At 37.4% G+C, this 22,909-nt stretch overlaps 1 protein-coding gene across 1 annotated transcript in view; it reads right to left on the reverse strand.

The window, feature by feature from the left end:
• The window catches only part of LOC140713931 (collagen alpha-6(VI) chain-like), a 142,859-nt gene that overhangs the window by 69,452 nt on the left and 50,498 nt on the right, over positions 1-22,909 (reverse strand). The window contains exons 19-24 of the mRNA XM_073024627.1: positions 15,353-15,418; positions 11,296-11,349; positions 8,269-8,304; positions 6,825-6,887; positions 3,530-3,592; positions 767-829 (exon numbers count right to left, since the gene is read on the reverse strand). Of these exons, the coding sequence (XP_072880728.1) occupies positions 767-829; positions 3,530-3,592; positions 6,825-6,887; positions 8,269-8,304; positions 11,296-11,349; positions 15,353-15,418 (345 nt within the window). The remainder of the gene's footprint in view (positions 1-766; positions 830-3,529; positions 3,593-6,824; positions 6,888-8,268; positions 8,305-11,295; positions 11,350-15,352; positions 15,419-22,909) is intronic.

The following is a 22,909-nucleotide window of genomic DNA, read 5'->3' on the forward strand; positions in this document are numbered from 1 at the left end:
GGGACTTTGAAGAGACACCTGAATGGCTGCAAGGAGCTTAGAAAGATAGGGGGCTATGGGTAAAGCCTAGGCAGTTCTAATGTAGGGACATGTTCGTCACAGCTTTGTAGGCCGAAAGGCCTGTATTGTACTGTATGTTTTCTATGTTTCTATGTTTTTGAAAATGGCTAATTCTGGAAATACTTAGCAGGTCAGTCTGCATACGAGCAAACTGAAGCAGAGTTAATATTTCAAATTAAAGACTCTTCATCAGAACTGGGAAGACAAAGGGTGACTGTTAAGCTGCAGGGAAGGGGGAGAAGGGAGAATGTCATTAAGTACATCCGACATTTCCTGTTTTCATTGTTGAAGTCTCAAGTCTATTCAGATATCACTAAATTAACCTTTAGTGAGACACCTGTGGCTGAACAAATTAAACATTATCTTACGGTTACAATTAGTTTTGGTTCCATTTGAATGTCATTCCTGACAGCGGTGCTGGTTGTTCTGAAATGTCAAAATTGTATGAGTGTGTTTGCGTGTGTGTGCACCTGAAACTGGAAAGATAAAAAGGTTAAGGGAGCTGCCTGATATTAGTTATAATGTACCTTGGAGAAAGTAAGATTTTGAAAAATTTATGCAGAGGACAATGGGTAACAACTACATACACCTATTGCCCTCAACAAATGGCAACTGCTTGTACTCAGATTTCCATTTGCCATTGTAACATGTTCCATTTTATTATGCACTAAAAGATGAAACACAGAATAAGAGATTATTCACAAACCTTTTGCCCTTTGAATCCATCACTTCCTTTCTGACCTCTGAAGCCTTTATCTCCAATTGAGCCCTGAAACACAAATCAAAGTACTGTTAAAAATAAAGCAGGTATGGGCATGTTTGAGTGGGAAAGCAAATTGTGCAGAAGATACAGAGAGTCTGCAGAGACATAGATAGGTTAAGTGAATGGGTGTGGGTTTGGCAGATGGCGTACGATGTTGGTAAACGCGAGGTCATCCACTTGGAAGGAAGAATGGAAGAGCAGATTATTATTTAACTGGTAAAAAACTGCTGCATGCTGCTGTGCAGAGGGATTCGGGAGTGCTCGTGCAGGAATCACAAAAGTTTGGTTTACAGGTGCAACAGTCTATCAAGAAGGGAAATGGAATGATAGCCCTCATTGCTAGAGGGATTGAATTTTGAGCAGGAAGGTTATGCTGCAACTGTACAGGGTACTGGTGAGGCTGCACCAGGAGTACTGAGTGAAGCTCTGGTCCCCATACTTGAGGAAGAATACACTGGCTTTGGAGGCAGTGCAAAGGAGGTTCACCAGGTTGATTCCAGAAATGGGGGGTTTGAGTATGAGGACAGATTGAGTCGTCTGGGACTGTATTTGCTGGAATTCAGAAGAATGAGAGGAGACCTTGTAGAAACATATAAAATTATGAAAGGGATAGATAAGATAGAGGCAGGAAAGTTATTTCCAGTGGCAGGTGAGACTAGAACTAGGGAACATAGCCTCAAGATTCAGGGGAGTAGATTTAGAACGGAGATGAGGAGGAACTGCTTTTCCAAGAGAGTGGTGCATCTACGGAATTCTCTGCCCAATAAAGCAGTAAATATATTTAAGACAAGGTTGGATGGAAGTTTGCATAGTAGGGGAACTACTATTGGTTGTGAGGAAGAGGAAGGTAGGTGGAGATGAGTCCATGTCCAGACCACCCATGATCTTATTGAATTGTGAAGCAGGCTCAATGGATCAGATGGCCTGCTTCTGCTCCTATTTCTTCTGTTCTGATGAGCCAATAATACAAGAGCATCAAGTTAGAGGGCCATGCCCATCAGCTTCCTGTAAAAGATGAGGCAATGGGGTAAAATCCAATGTGTATCGTTCTGAATAGCATGCTTCTCTTGACTGTTCAATAGTAGTGAGAAGGATTCAGTGTGAGATTGTAGGCAAAAAAGATAAAGTTGAAACAATTTCATGAGTTATGACTTTATATGGATTCAGAATAGAAGAATGCAGAAACTTATCATTTAATCTGAGACCAAAATGTCTTTAGGAACACTCAGTCCCACTGTATATTATAAAACTCACTATCTGCATCTAAAGCAAACAACTCTGATGTTACATTTAGCATCGTGCAAAACTTTGGAGTACTTATGCAGTAACTACTTCACAGCTAGTGAAAAATATCTAAGCTATAAAATGTAAACTGATTCCGATCTGGTGCCTTTGAAAGATTTCAGGAACTTTTAGGTCAAATGGCCTAAAACACTCCAAAAGTTTTTTTTTTGTAGTGCTTCAAAGAACAAAAGAGAAAGAGATTGTGGGAGGTTTTAAACAGGGAATTTCAATCTTTGTTTTAAGCTTAACAGCTGAAGGCATGATGGTCAATAGACAAGCAACTAAATTTGACAAGGCCAGAATTGGAGGATTGGAGATATCTCATGGGGATTCCAGCATTTCACGAAGTTACAGGAATAAAGAGGGGACCAGATCATGAGAGGAATTTACAAAAAGTGTATGAAATTAAAGCCAAGTCATTGTTTAACTGTGAACCAACCTAGTCAAAAAACATGGGGATAAAGGGTGAGTAGGACAATTTGAATCTAAGTACAGGAAGAGAAATTTAGGGTCAACTCAACTTTGCAAGCAGTGAATATGGGTGCTCACTAGGAGTGTGCTAGAATTGTTCAGTATAGAACTATTTGTTAGAATTGGATTCTTGTTTCATGTATCTGTGATCTCGCCAGAGAGGCAACATGTGGATAAAACTATGGAGGGACCAGTATGGATCTTTGGTGAACGTGAAACTTAACATTCACAAATGTGAAGATTTTTTTATTTGCAGATATATCTCTCGTTACTGCTTTTATTTTGTTATTTATTCCTTTTACAGTCCAACAAAAAAGTGAGCATTAATCTATCACTCATCCCTGGAGTACTAAGGATCAAACACATTGGAGGATCTCAAATTGGAGGAAAGTCAATTTGGGCATGATAGATTTCCTCTCCTGAATCACATAAGTGAATATTTAAGGGATTTCCCTCAATCCAGTATTTTATTGATTATCATTATTTGTGACAAAATAGGTAAAGATCGAACAATGCATCTCATTGGCTTTTGTTGAACCTTACAGTATGCAGATTTAATGTTGTCTATGATTCATGAAGTTTATTGGGAACAAAGAGCATTAGGATGTTGTGAGGTTGTGAAAGGACTGTTCCAGGTGCCATTCCCTGCCATCTTTACTATTCAGACAGTTAAGGGCCATTGGCTTGTCCACTCTACAGCATTAAACAGAATGCAAGAATGCACTCATACTCTATTTTATGCCGTCTCTTTGGAAAAGGGGTAAAGAAAAGTAGAAAAATGCTAATTTAGTAAAAGCTCAAGGAATTCTAGTCTGAGTTTCATAGTTAAGCAAGCTTAGTGGCAAAATTCTCAGCAATGCTCTCCATAAAGATCAAATTCTTAGCAAAGGGCTCATGAAAGTTCATATTTGTTACATAATTCAATAAATTATTTACATTACTCTTACTAACCTGAGGTCCTGACAATCCAATCTCTCCTTTTCTTCCAGGGGGACCGGGAATTCCATTAGTTCCCTGAAAAATAGGGAAAAACAAGATCCCTAATATTAGCAATGTGACAAAGATTAAACACATGCTAATATTAATTATTACTCATACCAGAAAATGGGTGAAACACCATTCTGAAATTTACTATAATCCAATCTTGTTCATTTCCATTATTTTATATATTTTGATGTAAAAAAATAGCAAGAGACAGAAGTCCTGAATATTGGAATCAGAATGTACAGATGCTTAGACAGAAGAAACTATGTGATTTTTTTTCACCTTCATTTTGACACCTCCTGCCTTCAATCAGAATCAGTTTTAATATCATTGGCATATGTCATGAAAATTTTTCTTCTGTACATTACAATAAATAACTATAAAACTAAAATTTCTCTAAGTATATGTAATAAAAGAAAGTTAAATTAAACAAGTAGTTCAAAAAGAGAGGGAAAAATATTGAGGTAGTGTTCATGGGTTCATTGTCCACTCATAAATCTCATGGCTGCTCCTGAAATGTTGACTGTGTCTTCAGGCTCCTGTACCTCTTCCTTGGTGGTAGCAATGAGAAGAGTGTATGTCCACAGTGATGGGGGTCCTTAATTATGAATGCTACCCTTTTGAAGTATCACCTTTTGAAGGTGTCCTGACTGCTGGGAAGGCTAGTACCCATGATGGAACTGGCTGAGTTTACAATTTCCTGCAGTTTTTTTCCAATCCTGTGCAGTGGCCCCTCCATACCAGATGAATGGTGATGCAACCAGTTAGTATGTTCTCCATGGTACATCTGTAGAAATTTACAGTGTCTTTGGTGACATACCAATTCTCCTCAAACTCCTGTCATGCCTTCTTTGGAAATGCATCACTATGCTGGGCCCAGGATAGGTCTTCGGAGATGTTGACACCGAGGAGCATGAAACTGCTCACCCTTTCCACTTCTGATCCTTGATGAGAACTGATGCGTGTTTCCATGACTTCCCCTTCCTGAAGTCCACAATTAATTCCTTGGTCTTATTGAAATTGAGTACAAGGCTGTTGCTGTGACACCACTCAACCAGCCAATCTATCTCATTCCTGTATGCCTCCTCGTCACCATTTGAAGTTCTGCAAACAATTGTTGTATCATTGCAAATATATAGATGGTGTTTGAGTTACGCATAACCATCCAATTGTGGGTATAGATAAAGTAAAGCAGTGAACTAAGCATGCATTCTTGCATTGTGCCAGTGTTGATTGTGAATGAGGAAGGGAAATTATTTCCGATCTGCACAGACTGTGGTCTCCCAATGAGGAAGTCAAAGATCTATTTGCAGAGGGAGGTACAGAGGCCCAGGTTTCGGAGCATATTGATTAGAACTGATGGTGTGATTGTGTTGCACACTGAGTTGTAATCAATAAGCAGCAGCCTGTTGCCGGTACTACAACTGTTTAGAACATCCAGGGTCATGTGGAGAGCCAGTGAGGCTGCATCCACTGTTGACCTATTGTGGCAACAGGCTAATTATAGAAGTCCAGATCTTTACTGAGGCAGCAGTTAATTGTAGCCATGACCAACCTCTCAAAGCATTTCATCATAGTAGATGTGAGTGCTACTGTGATGAAATGCTTTGAGAGGTTTATAAATAATACCATGAGGATCAATTATAATTGTTTTTAAAGCATTTTGAAACAAATGGCACAATTTTAAAAAGGACCAGAATCAGATTTAATGTCACTGGCACGTGTTGTAAAATTTGTTAACTTAGTGGCAGAAGAACAATGCAATACATGATAATATAGGAAAAATTAAGTATGTAAATCAATCACAGTAAGTACATATATATGTATAGCAAATAGTTAAATTAAAAATAGTGGAAAAACAGCAAAAAAAAAGTGAGATAGTGTTCACATTTTCAATGTCCATTTAGGAATAGGAGGGGAAGAAATTTGTTCCAGAATCGCTGAGTGTGAGACTTCTGGTTTCTGTGCTTCCTTCCTGATGGTAACAATGAGAAGAGGCCATGCCCTGGGTGATGGGGGTCTTTAATGATGGTTGTCGCCTTTCTGAGGCACAGCTCATTGAAGATGTCCTGGGTACTATGAAGGCTAGTAAGCAAGACGGAGCTGATGAATTTTACAACTTTCTGTAACTTCTTTAGATCCTGTGCAGTAGTCACCCATACCAGACAGTAATACAGCCTGTCGGAATGCTGTCCATGGTAAATCTATAGAAGTTTTCGAATGTTTTATGTGACAAACTGAATCTCCTCAAAATTCCAAATGAAGTATAGCTGCTCTATAGCCTTCTTTACAGCTGCATCGATATGTTGGGACCAGGTTATATCCTCAGAGATCTTGACACCTAGGACTCACTCTCTTCACTTCTGATCCCTCTATAAGCATTGTGTTCCCTCATCTTACCCCTCCTGAAGTCCACAATCAGCTTTTGGGTCTTACGGACCTTGATATGTGATATTTGAGGGTGGCAAGATAGGCTAAAAAAGGTTCTTATAATTGTGGGTGGGATCATAATTAAAATATAAAGTGAGAAAGCAAACATATTATGCTGAACCTTTGAAGCTGGTGGTTTGGGCTTAGTGAAGGCCGATGCCCCAATCAAGGAAGTTCTGCATAGGTGCCAAGGTTTTGGAGAGAGAACAAAACATTTACAAGCCTTCCAATATATGCAGAGACTGGAGAACTTTGATAACTCCCCTTACAGAATGAGGGTTAATGGAAGTTACAATAGTGTTGCTTAAAGTTATGCAAGCATTGGATGGAAAATATGACAAGAGAATAATGAAAATAAAGGCTGGATCCTTTAGTTTCTGTAAAAGGATTTTCTGTTTGCTAAAACACTCAAAGATTAGCAGGAAATAAAACTGAGGAGGAAGCACAATTCTATCCTGACTCCAAACAATCTGGCTATAAATTAATCGATATTAATTTTCTTCTTTCATTAGTATTCTATTTGCAAATATTATCTTAATGTATACACTTAAGTTGAGAACAAAAATTTAAAATAATCATTTAAATTTAATGTCAAAAAAATCAGAGATCATGAAATTGTTTAAATATTTTAATTTAAATGTTCCACAATTGTATCTTTTTATACTCTCCTTTATTTAGCCAATAGCATTAGAGACTATTGACTAACTTGCTTCAATCTCTTTAGCCAACACTGCCTATTATATAGATTTATAACTGTAAATTATTCTGTTCAACAAATACACCAAATTTCCAGAGATATTTTGTCTTCCACATAATAACTACTTGCATTCACCTGTTGGCCTTGGAATCCAGGGGGCCCAAGTGATCCTCTGATACCAGGTTGTCCACTGCGACCCTATAGGAGGAAGATCTATGTTATTTAGAGAACTAAGAAAAGTAATCATAAAGGTTGCAGAACATCAATATTTCTTTTCTTGATTTAGAGTGAGATTTCCCATTCTACATTCAATAGCCACAAGAGAATTAATTGCAACGTCCTCCTGGCCTGGACGCCATGTACCCTACTTATCAGAGGAGAGGAGTAAGAAAAACTTCTGCTATTTCCGTTGAATAATCAGATTCAACTTGACCTGTTATCTGTTCCCAGCATTTTCTGTTTTTATTCCAGATTTCCTGCATCTTGTTTTTCGCTCTTTAATAGTTTTATCCAATTGCCATGTTTTGAATGGAAATTAAGAGCTACAATCACATCTAATTAACAATAACAAAATAATTTGGTTTTAATAACTGAAAACTACATAAATATGGGATTCATTTGAGAAGCTATTGAAGTTCCATATGTGGCCAATCTTCCCAGCAAAAAGTTGCACATATTATCAAATTGTGAGTTCCTTTTGAATGTAGCTGTTTATAAATATTACCATCCTAATTCATTCTTTTTGTATTAATTTCGAATTGGTAGATTAAATCATCTGATCAGATCAGACACTCATTTTGCACTGCAGTGTTAACCTCATAATGGAAAAGCTTTGTAAAAGATAAAAACCAGTTCTATATTGAATGATGCATGTTTCAAAGTAAGAAAAAAAGAAAGGTACGTCACATCCGGAATTTTTCCAGTTAGCGGACGACTTCCTCCCACGCCGTTGTGACAAAGTGGGAAATTGCGTACAAGGCAATTTACAGCAGTAGTTTGCCATTGCCTTCTACCGGGTGAGTTTTTTCAAAGAGATCACCAGCTCTTAACTCAGCACAGATGAAAAGTGTGCAGGGTAGCTGGCTGGATTCGAACTCAGGACCTCCTGCCCCGCAGTCCAGTGATGATGCCACTACACCAAAACCAGGTCATGTTTCAAAGTACATGTGATAAATAAATCTGAAATCTGAATAATTTAATCTGATGTCCAAATGCTCTGTCACTACATAATTCTGCAGTCTCAATCCATCAAAAATACATTCAGTGGCATGCTACGTACCAGCCCCTTAACTTGACTTCACAGGTACCACTCAGTTTCCTGATCCATCTACTCCCAGAACAAATAAAGGCACATAGATCTTCCCCAGCAAGCAGCAATCCAAGATAATATCCCCCCTTGTTTTCAAGGGACTATGGTATTGTTATTCCATATCAATACAATGATATGCAACTAGATTGAAATAGACAAACCACAAGCCAATGATTTAATATAACAGACAAGATATCTGAGAATGAACATTTTCATACCACCATGCTAGAATTTCTCAGACTAAATTAGCACTTTAACTAATAAACGTACCTCAATACCCATAGCTCCTCTCCGACCAGGTCGTCCCTTTAAAGATATAAAAGTATATTTGATTTTGACTGTTGATCAAATCCAAGAGTTTCCATTGCATTATATAACAATATAAGGGTAACAATACTGTAGATCATCTCAAGTAACAATCATAATTAATCTTCTGGGTATTTGGACAGCAATTAAATTTCCAGTTTCAATTTGGATTGGCTAACAGAAAAATTGTAATAGCAATAAAGGGATCATTTTCATGAGGGTGGCTGTGACTGTTGGGGTGCCATGAATATGGAGTGAAATGATTGAGTATAATCTATCCAAAATAGCTGATGATACAACGCTCAGTAACTGTGTGGATTGTGAGGAGGCTACAGACAGGTGCCGGGGTGCGGGGATGTGTGGGGGCTGTTAGATAGCCTAATGTAATGGTCAAGAACATGGCAAGTGAAATATAATGTGTGAAATCATGAACTGATCCACTTTGGTAAAAAAAAATGATAGCATCACAGAGTGTATTTTAAATATATTTTATATTTGAGAGTGTTGGTTTTTAGATGGGCCTGGATGAAACACTGAAAGAATATAAATTCCAAGAGCATCAGGAATCATTGGAAATCTCTCTCCAGTTTGGCTGTTGAGGCTTCGTCAGTGAACTCATTCAAGACGGAGTTACATTTATTGATCCCAAGTGCATCAAGTGATATGAATTACTGCAAAAAATGTTGCTGAGATCAGAAAGTAAGCATCAATCAATGGCAGATCAGGCATTAAGGGCTAGTGGTTAGTTTATTCTGCTATTAATGTTCTGAAAAAAATCAGTGCTTACTTGAACTCACTTAGAATCAAATAGAGTAAATGGGAATGGAGAGCACTGTAGTTAATCAAATCATGCAAAACAATTTACATATTTTAAACTGATTTAAAACATGTAAACAAACACCAGCATTCAAGAGCAGAAACACGATGTTAACTAGACATTAACAATAGGCTGCTTGATGGTTTGACCTGTGGAGCAAGTGTTTTGTTGCCAATTAATTCACTCTCCAGAGTGAAGTGGGCAGTATGTATTCTCACCAACTTCTGAAGCCATTAACTGCAGTGGTTGTTGCAAATTTTCACAAAAAAACCTTCACCCTTTACGAAGTTTATAAACAAAGTTGATGACGAATCAGCATACATGTCACAACCATGGATTCGGCAGCACAGTAGATACAGCAATTGTGCTTCAGAATTTGCATGTGTCAGCTAATTATTATTTAATCGTGATAGTATTTAACTCCATACTTGTCATCGTAGTGATTGTCGAGACTTGGACAGAGCATAGCAACACTTGACTTTTGTTTTGCATTGGCCTTCCCTGAGAAATTGGACTGTGGAGTCAGCTGACTCTGAAGACTCACTTTATTTGTTGAATGTTCTTTTCAGCTGCAGTATAGGCTTCATTTCCCATTTGAGAGTTTTAGTTAACGGCCCTGTTTGGTCTAGCGTTTATTGTTTTATTTTCCCTTGAACACTGTTCGCATTGAAGTTTTGTGAAATATTGACCCACTTCAGCATTTCTCACTCTGCACTTGGGCCATATCCGAACCACAGTGACAATACAGGAGGGAGACTGAAAATGTGGCTGAGTGGTGTCAACACAATAACATCTCACTCAGCTAAACAAAGACCAAGGAGTTGATTATTGACTACAGGAGGTCCATGAGCAAATCCTCTTTGGGAGATCAGAGGTGGAGAGGGTCAGCAGCCTCAAATTCCCTAGCATTATCATTTCAGAGGACCTTTCTTGGGTGCAGCAGATACGTATCAATACATAGGAAGCACAGCAGTGGCTCTACTTTCTTAGAAATTGGTGACGATTTGGCACATTATCTAAAACTTTGAAAAACTTCTATATATCTGTTTTAGAAAGTATACTGACTGGCTGCATTATAGCCTGGTATGGAAACACCAATACTCTTGAATGGGAAAGTAGTGGATACAGCCGAGACCATCATGGGTAAAGCCTTCCCTACCACAGAGCACATCTACGAGGATGTGTTACAGGAAAGTAACATCCATTATCAAGGACCCCCATCATCCAGGCCATGCTCCCTATTCACTTGTACTATCAGAAGGGAGGTACAAGAGACTCGGGTACACCAGGTACAGGAACAGTTATTACCCCTTACCCACCAGGTTCTTGAACCAGAGGGAATAACTTCACCTGCCCCAACACTGAACTGTTCCCACAATCTATGGACTCAATTCCAAGAACTCTTCATCTCATGTCCTCAATATTTATTGTTCATTTATTTTGTTAATTTTGTATTTGCAGTTTGCTGTCTTTTGCAGAATGATTGTTTGTCCATCTCAATATGTGCAGTTTTTCATTGATTCTATTGTGTTTCTTGGTATTTACTGTGAATGCCTGTAAGAAAACAAATCTCAGTGTTGCATATGGTACATATATGAACTTTGACCATATATTTACTTTGAGCTTTGAAGTTAGTAGTTTATCTGAAGAATGAAAAGCCAGCAGGGAAATGTCTGTATTATTCAGTCACAACACTCTTGGAAATCTTCATGCTGAGGTACATTAGAGAGATAGGGAAGGTCAAACAACCTTATGCAAAGATTGCTAATCTTGAAACTGAGATTGCTGTCAGTATATTATAAAAGTATGCTTTTAAGTCGAGCCAAGTATTAGACACAGATAGCTGATTTCAGCCAAGTATTATACACATATACCTGAATTGAACAGTCTGTTTTGAGCTCACACATAAATATTCCAAGAATTAAGTAATTGAATCTATCTGATAAGTACACACACAAGATCTAGTTTTAGTATATTGTGTTGGATTCAACTTGCCAGAACACCACCAAAATGAAAGCAATTATTGTTCCCAATTTAGAAATAAGCATAGCAATCAGTTAAAGGCAAATGTATTTACAAAAAACTATACATAAAATATCAAAATAGATTTGTGCAGCAAATATGAAGAATTTCACATGCGTTCTAGGTAGCCAATTAGAAGCAAGGTATCTTACCTTATTTCCATCTTGGCCAACCTTGCCTGGTCTACCTCTTTGCCCAAATTCACCCTGTGGATTAAAAAGACAGGTAAAGTTTCACTGTTACTGCAATTGTAATCCCAACATTTTCGCATATGGAAATGAGACCATAATGAGAAATCTCACTATTCTAATGAGTGTAGTTTCAAAATATTCCTAAATTTTGTTAGAAAATATTCTTTCCCTTGATGCGTTCTGTGACTTACTCTGATTTTATTTTATCAAGCAATTTCCTTTTTAGAAGCTTCTATCTTGCCATATGATCCTGAAGCTGAGAAAGTTAAGCAGGAACACAAGCTGTATTTATGGCTCCAGTTTGAAAGTGAACAGTAATATTTAGATTAGTCTGGCTGAAGAGCAAGGAGACTGGAACAAGAAGCTTAAAGTTAGAATGACGCCATTCTTACAATTGGGGTGATGTCGGGAATCACTGCTTTTCACTAATGGCAGAAAAATCTGCAAATTCTATCGCACAAAAAAAAGTCAGTGTTGCTCATTTAGTATAAACATTTTGAATCTGAGACTGGCATACAAGAAAATATGCTTGCTGCAGTAAATGGACTTCAGACACAGTTCAGTCATAACATAAGCCAATTGACTGGAGTTGAGTTTGTTTCTGTAAGTCAGTTTCAAAATGCTACAGTGTCTTGAGCTGTTGGGGGGGGGGGGGGTAGAGACGGCCCTTCAGAGGAGATCAGCAGCAAGATTGGGAGTGTAGTGGGCAGCAAGGAAGACCATCATGTTTTGCAGCGGGATCTGAACCAGCTGGAAAACTGAACTAAAAAATGGCAGGTTAAATTTAATGCAGACACGTGTGAGGTTTAGCACTTTGGGAGGACCAACCAGAGTAGGTCTTACACAGTGAGTGGTAGGGCACTGAGAAGTTTGGTAGAACAAAGGGTGCTGAAACACAGATCCATAACTCATTGGAAGTGATATCACAGTTAGAGAGGGTCGTATAGAAAGCTTTTGGCGTAATGGCCTTCCTAGACAAAAGTATTGAGTACAGGTGATGGGATGTTGAAGTTGTATAAGAGATTGGCGAGGATTATTTTGGAGTGTTGTGTGTAGTTTTGGTTACCTACCCTCAGGAAAGATGTACCGGTAAATGAAATTGAAAGAGTACAGAGAAAAATTGCATGGATGTTGCTGAGACTGGGGGACTTGAGTTATAAGGAAAGATTGAATAGGTTAGAACTTTATTTCCTAGAATGTATAAGATTGAGGGGGGAATTGATAGAGATTTACAAATTTGAGGGATATAAATATGGTAAATGCCAGCAGGTTTTATCCCCTGAGGTTGGTCGGACTACAACTAGATGTCATGGATTAAGAGTGGAAGATGAGAAGTTTAAGGGGAAGATTTTGGAAAATGTTTTCACTCAGAGGGTTGTGTGAGTGAGGAATGAGCTGCCAGTGCAAGTGGTTCATGCAAGCTCGATTTCAATGTTTAGGAGAAGTTTGGATAGATACACGGATGGTCGGGGTATGGAGGACTGTGGTCCCAGTGCAGGTCAATGGGAGTACATTCAAGAGGAACTCACAATTTGATAATATGTGCAACTTTTTGCTGGGAAGATTGGCCACATATGGAACTTCAATAGCTTCTCAAATGAATCCCATATTTATGTAGTTTTCAGTTATTAAAATCAAATTATTTTGTTATTGGTAATTAGATGTGATTGTAGCTCTTAATTTCCATTCAAAACATGGCAATTGGATAAAACTATTAAAGAGTGAAAAACAAGATGCAGGAAATCTGGAATAAAAACAGAAAATGCTGGGAACAGATAACAGGTCAAGTTGAATCTGATTATTCAACGGAAATAGCAGAAGTTTTTCTTACTCCTCTCCTCTGATAAGTAGGGTACATGGCGTCCAGGCCAGGAGGACGTTGCGATTAATTCTCTTGTGGCTATTGAATGCAGAATGGGAAATCTCACTCTAAATCAAGAAAGGAGATATCGATGTTCTGCAACCTTTATGACTACTTTTCTTAGCTCTCTAAATAACATAGATCTTCCTCCTATAGGGTCGCAGTGGACAACTTGGTATCAGAGGATCCCTTGGGCCCCCTGGATTCCAAGGCCAACAGGTGAATGCAAATAGTTATTATGTGGAAGACAAAATATCTCTGGAAACTTTGTGTATTTTTTGAACAGAATGATTTACAGTTATAAATCTATATAATAGGCAGTGTTGGCTAAAGAGATTGAAGTAAGTTAGTCAATAGTCTCTAATGCTATGGGCTAATTAAAGGAGAGTATAAAAAGATACAATTGTTGATCCACAGGAGATGGGTGATGTCTTTAAAGAATACTTCTCAACTGTATCTGCTGTGGAGAGGAACATGGAAGCTATTATGTTCAGGGAGGAGAACAATGATACCTTGAAACATATCAACATTCAGAAGTAGATGTGTGGTGGTTTTCAAACACATGAAGGTGGATAATGCTGAATGCCTGATCCAGTGTAACCTATGATATTGTGGGAAACAATGGAAAAAAATTGCTGTGGCCCTGGCTGAGGTTTTTGTATCTTGGTTAGCCATGAGTAAGGTACCGGGTGACTGGAGGATAGCTAAAATTTACCTTTATATTCAAACAGCTGAAAGAAAAAGCCAAGAAACTAAAGACCCATGAGTTTGACATCAGTGGGAGGAAAGTTCCCGGTTGGGATTCTGAGTAACAGCATCTATTTGCATCGGGAAAGACAAGAACTGATTAGGGAGAATTAGCATTGCTTTGTGTGTGGGAAATTCTGTCTCACAAGTGTTATTGTGTTTTTTTTTAAGTGATCTGGATAATCAGAACATATGGGATCCAGTATGAGCCAGGCAGTTGGATATAAAATTGGCCTGGGCGTTGGATGTAGAGTGTGGTAGTAGAGAGTTGTTTTTAAGATTGTAGGCTTGTGAACAGTGGCATGTCATAGGGATTGATGCTGGATCCTGTATTTGTCATATGTGTTAATGATTTGGATGAGAATTTAGATGACATAATTAGTAAGTTTCAGATGACACCAAAGTTGGGTGGATCATAAAAGTAACAACAGGATCTTCATCAAATAGAAAGCAGGCAAAGGAATAGCAGATGAAATTTAAGTCAAAGTGATGCATTTTGGGAAAATAAACCAGGACGGGACATTTACAATGAACAGCAAGGCCCTGGAGAGTGAACAGAAAGTAACCTTAGGGCACAAGTACATGGATACCTGAAAGCTGTTACACAGGTAGGCAGAGTGGTGAAGAAGATGTATGGCATGCTGTCTTCAGCCGCTATGTTTTTGTTTGAGCTATCATATTATGGTTGCATAAAACATTGGTTAGACTGTATTTAGAAGAGTGTGTAATTTTATTGCCACACCTAAGGAAGGGTGTAGTTATGCATGAAAAGATGACAAGTTCTCAATCTCATTACTCATTCATTTATTCTGTTACCTGCTCTGGAAGGCCAGAGCTTCAAGGAGAAAATGGACAGGCTGGGACAGGTGTCTCTAGAGTGAAGGAGGCTTTGGGGTGACCTTACAGAGTTTTACAGAATTATAAGGAGCATAGATAAGGTAGCTAGCCACAGTCTTTCCCCCACAGTAGGGGAGTCGAAAACTAGAAAGCATTGGCTTATGGTGGTGGGAACAAGGATTTGAAGGGGACTGAAAGGGAAAATTTTTCACTCAGAGATATTGGTTATGGAATGAGACACCAGAAGATGTAGTGAAGGCAGGTACAATTACAACGTTTAAAAATTAGTTGGACATATGCACAAATAGGAAAGGTTTAGAGGGAAATGGAATGAGCTGAGGTGGAGATCTTGGTTGGCACAAAGTAGATAGACCAAAGGGACTGTTTCAGTGCTGCATAACTCTGTGGATCTATGATATGAACAAAATTTTAAAAGTTCTGTATTTACACCTAACATACATGCCAGGAAATCCTCTGTCAACTTTGCTAAACACTCTACATACTAATAACAGCACATTCTATATTCTCTCTGAAATCCATTCTGATTAAGTAAGAAAGGAATAAAGAGTGTACCTGTAAACCACGTTGTCCTTTGTCACCCTTCCTTCCTTTAGAGTAATTATCTACACCAGATGCACCCTGAAATAAAAAGTACATGCAATTTACATACAGAATATACTCAAGGATTTAGTAATCTGACAAATTTGTCTCCAACCTAAAATGAGAACTCTTTTCCCATTTTTACAGAGGCTCAATGTTTCTAGTATTTTCTGGGGAATTTCAATACAGACATTTCTCAGTTTTCATTATTAGTAGACTTTAGTGGACATAGATGACCTCTGTGGTGATATGATGTGCAAGAGCATGATTGGAGAGAGTTCTGAGCATGCGCAGGAATGATAGAAAGATCGAGAACCTTGTTATTGTAAAACATGTGGTGGTTGTTGTTAAATAAAAGTTCTATTCTTCCAGAATATATTTCTTCATTAGTAACCCACAGTACGTATGAATATAAAGAATGCAACATTGTGTAAGAAGTCGGTCTGGAAGAATAATATGCTTCCTAACATGGGAGAATCAAAGATAATTTTCTGAAAAAAAGAGTTAGAAGTGTTTTGGTGTGTGCCAACAGTTTTACAAATGGAAGGTTTGCAGCCTCCATCGACACTTCAATTGTCTGGGAAAGTAGTTGAGAGGTGGAGAAAATTTAAGCAATGTTTTGAATTGTATTTATCGGCAATTGATGCAGATAGAAAACCGGAAAAAAAATCAAAGTTGCGCTTGTACTTCACGTAATAGATGATGACGCAATTGAGGTATATAATCGTTTTATTTTTGAAAATTGAGATAATTTATATTTAAAATTGATAATGGACAAACTTGAAGCATTTTGTATACTGAAGCATAATGTGACATATTAGTGGTACAAATTTTTTACATGTAAGCAGAGAGCTGGTGAAACTATTGATCAATATGTTACTGAGTTGAGACACCGAGGTAAAACACGCGAGTCTGTAGAACTGACAGACTCTCTCATTAAAGACAGAATTGTTTGTGGCATTCTGGATAATAGTCTGAGAGAAAAACTGTTCAGTGAACAAGAATTAGATTTGGAAAAAGCTTTGATGCTCTGCATAGTTTCACAAACCATGATGTCACAAGCTAAAGAACTCTTCATTTAGAGCTGCAACGTAGATACTGTGAGGAAGCACAAACATATTAGAAAAAATAGTAAAATGACAAGCAAACCAACAGAGTGCAAGATGTCATCTGAGAGAAAAAAGCTATATGATCACAGTGAGTGGCAGCATCAGCCAAACCAGGGTCCAGCAAATGTGCAACGACTGTGGTGAGAAATCAGTTTTCATGTTGTTGCAGAAGTAGAAAGGAAATAAAACAAGTAAATGCAGTGCTTGAAAATGAACCTGAGGAGTTTTATATAGATGTGCTTTGTGAAAACAAAGTAAGAATGACTGGACTATTCCATTGCAAGTAAACCAAAACAATATTCTGTTTAAACTTGATACTGGAGCACAAGTAAATGTTCTTGCAGAATCTGAGTTTTATGCATTAAAGCCAAGACCAAAGTTACATCAGACAAATATAAAAGTGACTGGGTATTCAGGTGCAGGTAAAGGAACATGTGTGGCAAAAGTATCACACAAAAATATTGTGCACACGTTTTCATTTGTGGTGGCGCCAAAGAATGTACAGTCAATACTGGGTTTATCTGCCTGTGAGAGACTGAATTCAGTGAAAAGAGCCTTTGTCCTGGACAGTGACACAGAGTCAGAATACAGTGACTTGATGAAAGAGTATGAGGACTTGTTCAAAGGACTTGGTTGTCTTCCAGGAGAGCACACAATTAAAATTGACAACACAATGCCATCCGTAGTACATCCATGTAGAAAAGTGCCTTTTCAATTACGTGACCAACTGACAGCAGAGCTTGACAGAATGGAATTGTTAGGGGTTATATAAAGAATTGATGAACCAACTGAATGGGTCAATTGGCTTGTCATTGTTGGTAAGAAAAATGGAAAACTGAGGATTTGCTTAGATCCAAGAGACTTGAATTGAGCCTTTAAAAGAAAGCATTTCAAATTGCCTACTTGTGAAGAAATTATGTCACAGTTTGCTAATGCAAAGCACTTTAGTAAATTAGATGCATCCTCTGGATTCTGGCAACTTAAACTAACTGAACCGAGTTCAAAGTTGTGTACCTTTAACACTCCTTTTGCCAAATAATGTTTTCTTCCGCTTCCGTTTGGAATTGCATCAGCTCCTGAAGTGTACCATAAAACCATTCACATGCTAGATGAGCACTTTGAGGGTGTGGATACTTCCATGGATGATATTATTGTTTGGGGATCATTTAAACAAGAGCATGATGCCAGACTCAGACAAGTCATTGAGGCAACATGCAAGACAAACCTGAAGTTGAATAAAGACAAATGTCAGCTAGGAGTGACTGAACTTACCTTTGTGGGAGATATCATCAGCAATGAGGATGTGCGTCCTGATCCATTGAAGGTTTCTCTTATTGAGAACATGCCAAGACCGCAATGTAAAAAGGATGTTCAAAGGTTCATGGGAATAGTCAACTACATGGGAAAAACACACCCAATCTTTCGGAACAGCTTGCTCCATTGAGGCAGCTAACAGAAAAGAAAAACGAATGGAGCTGGAATCATGAACAGGAGAAGGCATGGCAAAATCTCAAGAAAGTGCTCAAGAAATCTCAAGAACTGTGTTGAAATTCTATGATGCTGAGAGACCCATCAAAATCTCATGTGATGCATCTCAAGCAGGCTTAGGGGTAGTATTACTCCAGAAACATGATAAGGAATGGCTAACAGTGGCATATGCATCTCGTTCATTATCTGATCCGGAAACAAGTTAAGCCCAAATTGAAACCCACGGTATGTATGAATATAAATAACACAACAACCTCCACTTCAAATGTTAAGAAACATGACTTCTACCATCACACACTTATGATTCAACACTACCGGCAGGACAAATATGGACACACAAGCTGTTTTTAAACTCCCTGAAACTTTTACAAAGGGGCTGCTGGTGTCCAAAGACACTGACAATTAAACTTGAAATAAATCTTCTCAATTTAGTAGGCCTGAGCTTAAAGAGCCAATAATTTAGTGTAAAAAGGGCTAAAGAAAACATTGATTCCAAAACAGGATACTTTATTCGCATCTTAGAATTCAAGGCAGAATTCATTCATCCATTACTTGTTTACATCAGCAAACAACATCTTAATTCTGAGAACTTTTTTAAACCGCTACCTCAAAACATATTCAAAATGATTTAAAAACTACACCTGGGATTTCCTGGTGGTGGCTGATGGAGTAACAGCAATCTCCCATTGCTCTAACTCTAACTATCTTACTATTTCCAACCTGCCTTGAAACTTACTTTTTAAGTGTGATATTTTTTCATTATGGCTACATCAAGAAGTGGCAGAGGTACTAAAAAGGATGATCGCCCTGCTTCTTTGGATTCTATTATGGATTTGCTGCAAAGTCATACACGAGAAGTCTCTGAGAAGTTTCAACAATTCAGCTCTCAATTTAAACAAATAGATGGTAAATTGGATTCTATTGAGCAAACACTTAATGATCACGATAAATGTATAAAAAATAATGAAGCAATGTTGTCATCTCTGGAAACAGAAGTGGATGAACTGCAAAAGCTTTGTGAAAAGCAATTGAAGTCTAATGAAAAGTTAAGACTGAAGATTATCAACATAGAAAATAGGAACAACCTATGGGTTTTTAGTCTCGAAGAATTAATCGAAGGTAATGATCCTATGGAATTCTTTGCAAACTTTCTGAAATTATTTCCTGAAATTTTGGCGTCTTTGCCTATGATTGATCAAGTTCACATGTCTCCTATGTTTAGACCTCCTAACAGAGATAGACCAAGATCAATAATAATTCATTTTCATAAATTTAAAACAAAGGAACTGTTAATATGTGAATCTCATTTATGAGGCATGATTGATTATCGTGGTGGCAATATTAGAATTGTTGAAGATTACTTGCCTGAGATTATGCAGGAACATGCTAAGTTCAAAGAAGTGATGTCCGAGTTTTTTAACAAGGGTTTTAAACCCTGCTTTCGCTATCCAGCTCGTCTCAGAATCACACTTAAATATGGTTCTTTTGAATGGTTTCATTTGACTGCTGAAGCACAAAGATTTTTAAAATCTGAAGGCTAGCTGCTTAGTTTGTCCTTACAGGAAAACACAAGATTAAATGAGAAACTTTTAATTTGCATATCCTGTCGAAGAGGCATGATTTGTTATAGGGTGGAATATTAAAATTCTCGAAGTCTGTTCGCTTGAGGTTATGCAGGGATGTGCTAACTTCAAACAAACTTCGTTACGTTTGACAGGGTGATTTAACACTTTCACGTTAGAACTGAGTAAATTAATAGTTTGGTCCATTTTTAGCATTATTTAAAGGGTTAAAATATATTCCAACCCACGCTAAACAATATCCAAACAAGAAATTCAATTCTTGTATATCAAAAATACAGTATTAAAGAAAAGGAAGTTAGTTACAAAGGTTTACCAGAAGTAAAAGATACCATTATTCATACAGAAAGACATTAAACATTTAATCTTATATCTTCATGAAAAAACAGGCTAAGCAGTTAGCTTTCAAATTTTAAAAAATCTTTATGCTTCAGCATTCAAATGAGATTCTCAGTCAAACTAGATAGCCAAGGGACAGGTTAAAACCCTTGTTAAAAAAGTTCCAATAAGATTTCTGCTTATATTAAGAAATTTAAGGTCCCTATTATTTTTTTACAAGAAACGCACGTACGCAAATGTGATCATCTATGATTTTTTTAGCCATTGGAATGGACTTTGGTTTCATTCATCTTTTCAGGTCAAATCTAGAGGAATTTCAATTCTTACAGATAATACACTTCCCTTTGTCCAAAATAAAGTAGTGTCTGATACTAATGGGTGCTTTGTTATAGTTTCAGAAAAACTAGATAATAAATTAATAGTATTTGCCAACACGTATGCCTCAAATGTAGATGATCCCGGATTCTTTGCATGTTTTTTTCTCTGTTTTTACCAGATCTGAGTCTTTATTCTTTGGTGATGGGAGGAGATTTTAACTGCTGGCTAGACCCAATTTTAGACCGATCATCTTCTAAACCAGTGCCTCTTAATAAATCAGTTTAGTTTATTCAATCATTTTTATTGAAATGTGGTATTGTTGATGTTTGGCGTTTCTTATATCCTTTAGATAGGGGTACTCGTTTTTTTCCCATGTTCATCATACATATTCCAGGATTGATTATCTTTTTATTGATAGTCAAATGATTTCATCAGTTCGTTCCTGTGAATATAAAGAGATTGCTGTTTCAGATCATGCTCCTGTATTTCTATCTTTAAATCTCCCTGGTCTTCCTCAAATAAACAAAATTTGGCATTTTAATACAACTTTGTTATCTGATAAGGAATTCTTAAAATTTCTAGAGAGGCATATTATTTTGTTTTTTGAAGAGAATAATAAGGAAGAGACTTCTAATCTTATTGCATGGGATACTTTCAAGGCCTATAAGAGAGGACAAATTATTTCTTACACTGCGAGTGTTAAGAATAAAGCTAATAAAGGAAGAATTGAATTAGCCAATCAATTGAAACAATTAGATCAAAAATATGCTATAGCTCCAGACCCTGTTTTATATAAAAGACGTGTTGAAGTTAAAACTAAATATGATCTTTTGTTAACATATCCAATTGAAACTCAACTTCTTAAAGATAAAACTCCATTTTACATTCACAGAGATAAATCAGGTGAAGTATTGGCCAACCAACTAAAAACTTCTGTAGTTAAACAACTAATTAAAGAAATTTGCAAAACTAATGTGATAGGACAACTGATCACTCTGAAATAGAGATTAGAGAATTCTATTCAAAATTTTACAGTTCTGATTCCCCTAAAGATAATACTGTAATGAATAATTTTCTACATCAATTAAATATCCCTGCACTTTCTGCAGATAATTGTAAACAGATGGCTCCACCCATTTCTTATGAGGAAATTGCAGAGGCTATACGTTCATTACACTTGGGGAAGGCTACGGATCCAGATGGATTTTCTAGAGAATTTTATAAGATTTTTTCTTTATTAATTATACCACAGTTACACTTAGTCTTTCTTTTTAGATTCTTTCAAATTGGATAGCTTGCCTCAATCTTTCTATGTAACCTCTATTTCACTTATCCTATAGAAGAACAAGAACCCAACTGAATGCTCTTCATATAGGCCAATTTCACAACTCAATGTTAATATGAAAATCCTTTCTAAAGTTCTGGCTCATAGGATTGAAAATATTCTACCTTCTATTATTTCTGATGTTCAGACCGGATTTATTAAAAAGTGACATTCCCATTTTAATATGCGCCGTGTATTAAATGTTATTTACTCTCCCTCCCAGGAGATATTGGAATGTGTGATATCCTTCGATGCTGAGAAGGCCTTCAATCGGGTTGAATGGAATTATTTATTTAAAACCTTAGAAAAATCTAATTTTGGACCAGATTTTAATCAATGGATTAAATTACTTTATCTATCTCCTTCTGCTCGGGTTGTTACTAATTTTCAAAAATCCAAACCATTTAAACTTCATTGCGGAACTAGACAAGGCTTTTTGCTCTTTGATCTAGCTTTAGAACCTCTTGTCATTGCTTTTCGAGAATCTAATGATATCCATGGTATTTTAAGGAGAGGTATTACTCACAAAATTTTGCTTTACGCTGATGATATATTGCTGTTTATCTCTGATGTTGAGACCTCATTACCTTGTGTACTTTCTTTACTTTCCTATTTTAGCCACTTTTCAGGATATAAATTGAACCTACATAAGAGTGAATTATTTCCTTTAAATAATTTGTTATCAATTAATACTAATCTTCCTTTTAAAGTTGTAAGGAATCAATTTTCTTATTTGGGTGTAACAGTCACTAAGAATTACAAAGACCTGTTTAAAGAAAATTTTGTTACTATACTGAATCATGTAAAAAGGTTCTTATTAAATTGGTCACCTCTTTCAGTATCATTGATTGGATGAATTAATTCTATTAAAATGAATAGTCTATGATGCACCATCAATAACTCTTGGAGATGGGATGCAAACGATAGGCTTTTATTAGCTGCAAGAAACCACCACACAACATCCTGGAGACTGAGGGAGGAGCAGTGCCTTCAACCACCTTTATACAGGGGTCTGTGGGAGGAGCCACAGGAGCAGTCAGCAGAGGGGCATGTCCAGACAGGTATATGTAGTTCACCACATTCACCCCCCACCCCCCTTGTCTTAAAAGAGAGTCCCCATGGGGCGAAGTTTCTTACAAGTATATTTACAGGTTAAGTCTATCAGGCGGTCGAATCTGTCGCTGCGATCTACGTAGCACCGGTGGTGATTGCACCGGTGACAGTGGTTGTGCTGACTCCGGCCTGACTGGAGGTGTCAGCCCATTAGGCGTCAGTAATCCCGCATGCGTGTGCGAGGCGCTCGGTATGGGAGTGTCGTGAGGGGTCTGTGTAGGGCTTGGTGTGCGCGGTGTCTCGTGGGTATACACCTCGG

The sequence above is a fragment of the Hemitrygon akajei genome, chromosome 20 (genome assembly GCF_048418815.1).
Source record: "Hemitrygon akajei chromosome 20, sHemAka1.3, whole genome shotgun sequence".
Classification (NCBI taxonomy): domain Eukaryota; kingdom Metazoa; phylum Chordata; class Chondrichthyes; order Myliobatiformes; family Dasyatidae; genus Hemitrygon; species Hemitrygon akajei.